Source organism: Pteropus alecto, unplaced genomic scaffold (assembly GCF_000325575.1).
Source record: "Pteropus alecto unplaced genomic scaffold, ASM32557v1 scaffold33, whole genome shotgun sequence".
NCBI lineage: Eukaryota > Metazoa > Chordata > Mammalia > Chiroptera > Pteropodidae > Pteropus > Pteropus alecto.
Window position 1 is genome coordinate 3,677,985 of NW_006435762.1, and position 7,922 is coordinate 3,685,906.

General features: G+C 37.8%; 1 protein-coding gene across 3 annotated transcripts in view; it reads right to left on the bottom strand.

Moving 5' to 3' along the window:
• TNIK (TRAF2 and NCK interacting kinase) overlaps positions 1 to 7,922 on the bottom strand; it is a 345,956-nt gene that overhangs the window by 43,092 nt on the left and 294,942 nt on the right. For all 3 annotated transcript variants that reach the window (XM_015588550.2, XM_006910834.3, XM_025046048.1), the window contains one exon: positions 1,218 to 1,381. In XM_015588550.2, coding sequence (XP_015444036.1) covers positions 1,218 to 1,381 — 164 coding nt within the window. The remainder of the gene's footprint in view (positions 1 to 1,217; positions 1,382 to 7,922) is intronic.

The following is a 7,922-nucleotide window of genomic DNA, read 5'->3' on the forward strand; positions in this document are numbered from 1 at the left end:
TCGAGGGTGGGAGAGAGTCTTTGTTTCATTTTACAGTGGCCTTTCCTAGGCAGGAACACACCAGGGACATAGAGTGCTTTTAATCCAGAAGAACTAGGGGCCAAAGGAAAAAAAGATAATTAAACCTGAATCGGATCAGAGAATTTTCTTTAGTATTTGCTCGAAGGATATTAAGTTGCTTCTGAATAGGACAAGGTAAGGGAATGATAGTTTTCTAAATTAAGCAAATTTATATTTGGATCAAGGCAACAGAAGTATACATAGCTGTGGGCTGTGCCATTGATGTCAGAAGAATGATACAGGGGCAGCCTACGGCCCGTCCCCATGCCAATTCAGAGACACAAGACAGCATGTCAGATGTCGACCTTTTCGAAATGGACATGCAGCGATTTTATTTAGTTAAAACCTTAAAAAGATATTAGAAGGTGAAATATGATTGTGTCTAATGAAAAGGCTAAAAAAAGTGTGTTAATATTTGTCAAATTTTACTTTAAAAAGTCCTGGTCTTTATTACTTGGAAGCAAAATTATCTTCTGAAGAAGGTTATTTAGAAAGAGTAAATTTATATAGCTAAAAACATTGTGCTACCATGTATAATTAGCTGCTCATATTAATGTTTTTCACAAGCGTCCTCATTAATGAAAACCGAACAATGATGAATGACTTGAATTAAACAGTCAGAGGATATTTTTACCTCTAATAATAATAACTGGAGGAGTCAAATATATTTATAAGTCAAAGATTTTATTTCTTCTCTCAAGTATATAATATTCCATATTAGTCTTTATTGAATTTCGATTTGAAAACTAACTAGTATTATGAACTATATTCAGAATATGAAAAGGAACTTTGGCACAATGGGAAGGATATTTGGAGGTACACAAAACTCTAACCAGGCAATCAAATGTAAATGGAAATTCAGGTGACTGGTGATTATATTTTCAAATAAGACCAATATTCTGTGATTTCCCTGGAAAACACTGGTATTTGTGATTAGAAAAGATTTAGTCCACACCAGTTATCGCATATATAATTGAGGATAGCGGCCCAGTCCGCTAAGGATATTAAGGATGAGAGCAGTTAAGTGGCTCTTCAGTATCACAGAGTGGTGGCCACTCCAGGAGCAGAAGTCACAGAAGTCAGAAAGTAACCCGATTCCATGCCCACACTCTCTTCCCCAGGGAATGTCATCAGGGAGAGGTAAGGGAAAGCTTTACCTCGAACTCTGGTCCGTTCACTGGACCCTGCTTGTGATCCAGGCTGCGAGCCCCCTTGGGAGCTGGGCTGAGAGCTAGGGGTGCTGGAGCTGGAGGAACTGCCACTGCTGGTTCTCTGCAAGGGGCTCTCCAAGACAGGCTCAGTTCTGCGGAGGTCAGGGTTGCTGCAAGGGTGGCAGAGCACAGTGATGACCCTCTCAAGACCTTGCCATTGGTAGACACAAACATAGTCCAGTCCTATCCCCAGTGCAAAGGGATAAAGAGAGTGTTTATGTAACCTTAATCTAAAGGGGTCAATGGAAATGATAGTCATGCTATTCTCTGTGGAGCTCCTGGCCAGGTAGTAGATCTGGACCAGATGAGCTGTTAACCCAATTCTTGGGTCATCGCACTAAAAGTATTAACTCTGAAATGGTGAATCTTCATTGTAAAAAACTTGAAAAATATTAAAAGATAAAAATAAATAAGGAAGCAACACATGCAATTTCTGAACCAGGAGATATTCAACTATGTTTTACTATTTATGGTATATTACCTTCTAGTCTATTTTCTTTTGTATCTATGGAGGCATACCGTACATTCGGTTTTGCAGCTTGCTCTTTCCCCCCCATAACACTGCATTGTGAGCAGTTTCTTATGCTTCTAAAAAAAAAAAATCATGGCTGCATACCAGTCCATTATATAGATGAATCAGTTTAACCATTCCTCTAATGTTACACATTAAAGTGTTTCCAATACATTGCTGTGACAAGCGACACTGAAAGAAATAACTATCTACATGCACACAAATATTCAGTCACGTCTCTTTCCTGGAACTGGAATTCTTGGGTGAAAGAACATGAACTGGGGTATGTGTGCATATGTCTGTACATGAATGTATGAAAGTATTACTAGTTTTTGCTGAGCTGTGTGACATGGTCCATCTGACTGAATTGTCACCATGCTTTATAATGAGCAGTTTGCTAATCTGTAAAATAAAATTGTATCTTGCTTTAATGCAGTTTAAAACATTACTACTCAGGTAGATTAATTTTTACTCATTTATTTGCCATTTATTATTCCTCTTCTGTGAATTGCTTAGTCAAATTCTCTGCTTGTATAGCTAGTGGTGTATTTGCATTTTTAAATTTCTTGCAGGAAATTTTTACATACCTTGGCTATTATCAAAGAGAGGTGTGGTTTCAAATAATTATTAAGTTCTAATTCAAGAAAAGTTTAGTTTGTCGGCAGGCTACTAGCCTTACCTTTCATAAAATCTTACTGCATTATTCACTTTCATATATTTCCTTCTCTCAAAATTGTGATATTTATATACTTACTCAGCTGGTTTATACCAGGCATTGGGTCAGGAATTTGAGATATAGTAATGACTAAAACACAGCCATGTCCTCTGCCAGCTTACCCAGGCACATAAAACCGATTTCATTCATATATTGCCTGCAGTGAGCACAGGGCAATATGAGAGCACGGAGTAGGGACACCTAGGCCACTTTTGGTGATCATGGAAGCTATTGCAGAAGAGGAGACATTTAAGCAGCGATTGTGAAAGGCAGCTGCTGAAGATTTTATGACTTCATTATAAAAATAACCATAGTCAAAATTTCTACAAAGCTCTTCCTTTTTAATTGATAACTTATAGACCTTTTCATTTTTTCTTAAAAGTGCATAATGCTGGACATGGACGATTCAGTGAGACCTGTGACTCAAAGCTCATATTTATTACCATTCAGCTGCTAAGGGGAGCCACATTGGTCCCCTCCATATTTCCAACATCTTCAGTTCTCAAAGCAGCATTTCACATCTTGCTAATGGAGTCACTGTAGTGCTATGATTTTAATGCAGTGAGATATTATATTAAAATGTAAATTTATGCCTTCATTTTGCTCAGCCCATTTCAAGAGTATCACCTGCATACCAGGTATCTGCAGTGTGATGAGTGTCAGATGTTTCACACATAAATATGAAAATAATATGGCCTCTTTCCTTGAGACATTTGCAAATTAGTCTACCAAAAACCTGGTCACAAAACGGCGTCCATTTAGCAGGAACTAAACCAAAAAATATCTTTTTGAAAATGTAAGAATCTTGCTTTCTGGTAACGTATCTGCCGAAAATATTTGATAGAGTTACAAAAATTCTTAAATATTTGGTTATTGGAAAACCAAAATTTATTGATTTTGATCACATAAATGTAAAATTTATGACAATATTTATCTTTTAAGTTTTTAGGGTAAAAGGGTTGCTAAGTTAGCACACCTATAAAATCGACTTCAAAAGTGATTGTTGACAAACTTCAGGAAAAGTTTTAAATTTCTTAGTATTTTTATGGCATGCCTTTGTATAATAACTATTTTGGTGAAAACTGTTAGCATCTAATTGACTGAAATATATTTTGATCCATATTGGACATAATCCTGATTTGGAGAATACCGAAAATGATAAATGTGTAATACTTCTGAAGTATCCTACATTTCAAATTTTTCATTCTTCATTAAGAAACAATCCATCTTCTTTAATTGCAAAATAATGAATTCTTCCTATTGTCCTTTTTTATTAAACAGTAGTGGTCAGGAATTATTTACATATTATTAGTAAGTTCTATGAATTTTTTTCTAAAACTGTATTGCTAACCAAAGTGTATTACAGATTTAGGGTGATGGGCATACTAAGGTTTTTTGGTAGTTGCTCTAATTTTGTGGAATAATAATATAGTATTTTTTGTATTAAAAAAATCTATTGAGGGAAGGATGGCTGTGAGCTCTGAGTTTTCTCCCTTGGAGGCTGTGGTGCGGCAGTAGGATCCAGCTATTAGCTCTAACGTAGCACTCCTTTGATCATTTAACGAAAACTTTTTTTAACCTTAAGCATCTACTTTGTGAGACTCATTGGATCAGTATGAGGGATGGAGGACAGCACAGGTCATAGGGCAGACAGTCAAGTTACAACACAATCCTAGAGGGGAGATATGTGCTGTGGAGATAATAGCAAACAAGCCAATACTCTGCATGCTGTATATGAAAGAATCTATAAATATTGCTGGTGTCTAGAGAACAATGAATGTAGCTTGGATCAGTCAAGGTGGTATCAGGAAGGAGACAGGACTTGACTGGGCTTTGGAAGGGTGAGGGGGAAGGCTGGGGGGACAGCCTGAACAAAGACACAAGGCTTAGAGTTTTCCTAGGGCTCATTGATGTATAGGACGTCACCTTTCTGGAGGACCAAGTCTGTGTTAGGAAACCCTGGGAGAATCGGTCATCAGAAGAAACGAGTGGCTTATGGCAGCACTGGCCCATAAAGCCTGGCAGAAAACATGGACCTCCCAGGGTAGGCTTACGAATGACTGGCCAGGAGAGAGGCAAGTGACCAGGTAGGACACTGCTGTCACATCAGATGGTAATGCCCAGGCCAGGACTGTCCTAGCATAAAAGAGGGGCATAGGCATTAGCAGAACCAGCTGGGATGAGCATGCATCGCTGATGGAACTCAGAGCCTCTTTCTGTGTGAAACTAATTGGTTCCCAAGGGCATTAAATCCCTGACCTGGGCCTCATTAGCACAAGTCCTCCCCACTGCAGCTAGTCAGCGTGGGGGCTGATCTTAACAGGGTTGCTATTTTTGCTGCTGGAGACTGGAAAAAGTATTTAGTTTCTACGTAACCACACATAGAAATAGAAAAAACTTTAAAATGACTTTTCTATCTTGTTTTTTTGTAAAGTATGAGTATTTTGAAAAAATGTCTTACTGTTCACATTTTTCTCTTCCTTATTATGTAGTAATATGTGGTCTAGCCTTGGGGCCCAGGGGTCTGAAATATATGCTCTTAAATTGATTTCAGAATTTCATGAAATAATAGATTTCTCTTGTTCACATATTAACTGAGCCTACTCAGATCCAAATGTGTAAAACATTGAAAACATTCATATGGCTTTTTTTTAAATGCTAACTTTTAGTTCAGATATTTGCCATCCCTCAGACAATGCCGTTTGGCATATGAAATATACAGGAAAATGAAAAAATTCACTTACTTGAATAATATAAAAAGTCAAAACAAAATTAGGATTACAAAGTGATTTTTTGGCCCAAATACTTGGGCCAAGTCTATAATTAACTGGCTAAATGCCAAAATTCACTTAGTTTGTTCCTTGATGACACAACCAATGAGGATAGAGGAGCCATAAGAAAACAGGTTTGGGATGGGACAGAGAATTATTCTTTGAAATTAAGCATTTAGTCATTGGGTTTTGACTGGGTGTTTCTGGCTTAATTTAAAGCTTTTCATATTTTTAATGTACTTGGTTGATCGAATTTTAATTTGCTTTAAAAGAACAGATGAATCAAAGTTAAATATTAAAGTGCCTCGAATTTTTAAAAAATGGTATTTTAAGAAATGAACAAATCGAATGTTGATTTAAACTCAAGTGATCTCCTTGACAACATAAAGCATTTGGGAGTCCATAGAGCATCTGAGAACTGCCCTTTGACCTTACAGCCTGAGCAATGCCCAGCTGCACATACATGAGACAGAAGGGCAAGGAACAGCTGATGGGGTCACGGTGACCATGTTTTCAGCGGGACTTTAGCCATCTAGGAAGGGAACTATTAAAAGCACATAACGATAGTAGTTCTAGCTTTAGTAGGGTAGTTTTGGTGCTTTAAATAGGTCCCATGGGACAACAACCCTTAAAAGGTAGTGAATATCACAGGATCAATAACCCTGAGGTTAAGAGGTGCTGTTAAAAGACTCACTAAACTACATGGGGAGAAAGGTGGAGGCAAAATGTTGCCCTGCCAGTCAATGGATCACGAGCTCCCTTTCTCTTGGGAAAATGAGGCAGCGATGTCAGCTGTGTTCATTACTAACAGATTAGCATCGGGTGACGCTAAAGAGTGAGGAGGCTGGTGCTGAGGCGGCTACCAGGTTTCAAATGCTGGCTCCACTCCTTACTAATTTTGTCACCTTGGGTAATTTACTTAACTTATGTTCATCTCAGTTTCCGCGTCTATAAAATAGAGGGGGTCATAACCTCAAAGAGCTGTTATATGGTTCAAATTAGTTAACATCTAATGCACACTGAATAGTACTCTGCATAAGTAAGTGTTCCACAAGTGTTTAATGAATAAAAAAATAGTAAATTGTCTCAAACTAAGCAGAAGGCAGGGATCCGCAGGGGTGGCCCAATAATATTTTCGTGACCAACTGAAGCCAGCACAGCTGTACCTCCTCCAAACTGTATGTATTTAAAAACATATTTTTTATAGCGATCTTTTTTTATTTAATGTGGCATGTGGAGATAGTAAAAGAATGACATAACAAGCAGTATTTTTCTGGAAAAAAGAAGGCTACTGAAAATAGTAAAGCTTTTTTTCTCCTTCATGTTATAGGTATATGCTTGTATATGCCCATTCTAACTCAAGAGTCTTCTATTCAGGATACTAAGTAGTTTATTGATTAAAACATACTGTTCCCCAAATTATTAAAAAACATCACACATTCTGCAGTTACTATATGACGTCTTGCAACTAGTAACTGTAGTTCATTAGTACTGAATTCAGGAAGCAAAACTGAACTTCTTAACCATTAGCTTTGCCTTCTTTTTCTTCACTGGTTTATCACAACAGTAGTTTATTTCTCACTCAAATCACAAAATGCAAAACAGTTAGAATTGCTCTCTCTGTGGCTCTTCTCCAAATGGTGACATGGGGACTCAAGAAGAATTTTGCCCCTAATAATACCTGTAGCTTCAAAGAGTTGCATGTATATTATATCTTCTGATATAATATACCTGGTCCCAGAGTCAGGAAGCCTTGGTTGAATCACTGGGTCCCAAGGAAATATGCAGCCCTGCACATAGCAGGTACTCAATATACATTTGCCGAATTTACCAAATGAAATAAAAAAATAATAACAAAACGTCCTGAACCTGTCTCTTATTACATGTGTAATCTTTCTTGGGATTCATTCTAATTGCTAATTTTCCAATCTCTTTTAACAATCATTTAAAAGAAAAGCCTGAGAGGACAAAAGGCGTATTGACTAAGTATAAGAAGTATAGCTTAGAAGCACTGTAAAAGATGAATTATTTAAAAGCACCCCTTTTCTATAGCTTTACAGATGGGCAGTTATCTGACAAATGGTACAAAAAGAACTCTGAAGACCCCTTTAGGACCACCAGAAAGTAGGAGAGTCTCTACTACAGTAGTGGCCCCCATTGAATCTCTTCTCTCAGTGTCCATGTCCCTGTGTATCTCCTTTATACACTGACTCAGGGCTTGACCCTGTGACCTGTGATGGCCAATGAGACATCAGCAAAGATGATGTAAGCACAAGTTGGACTAGCACTTGTGCATCGGGGCTTTCCTTCTTGGACTGCTGTCCTGAGACTGCCAAACAGTAAAGAAGCCCGGGACGAAAGACCAAATGAAGGTGCAGGTGACCCATCAGCTAAGTGCAGCTGCACGACTGAGCTCAAGTGAGACCAAGAGAACTTCTTAACAAACCCACAGTAGGGTAGTTTTGGTCCTATAAATAGCACCAATTGTGAGAAATAATAAATTGTTATTATTTCAGGCCACTAAGTTTCAGGGTTCTTTATTATGCAGCAAAGGTGAACTAACGCTACGTCTATCACAGTAAATAAACCACATCCTGAAGCTTTTAAAAATGAAATCCAATCCACGTTGCAAAGTCTGATTCACATCTTGAATG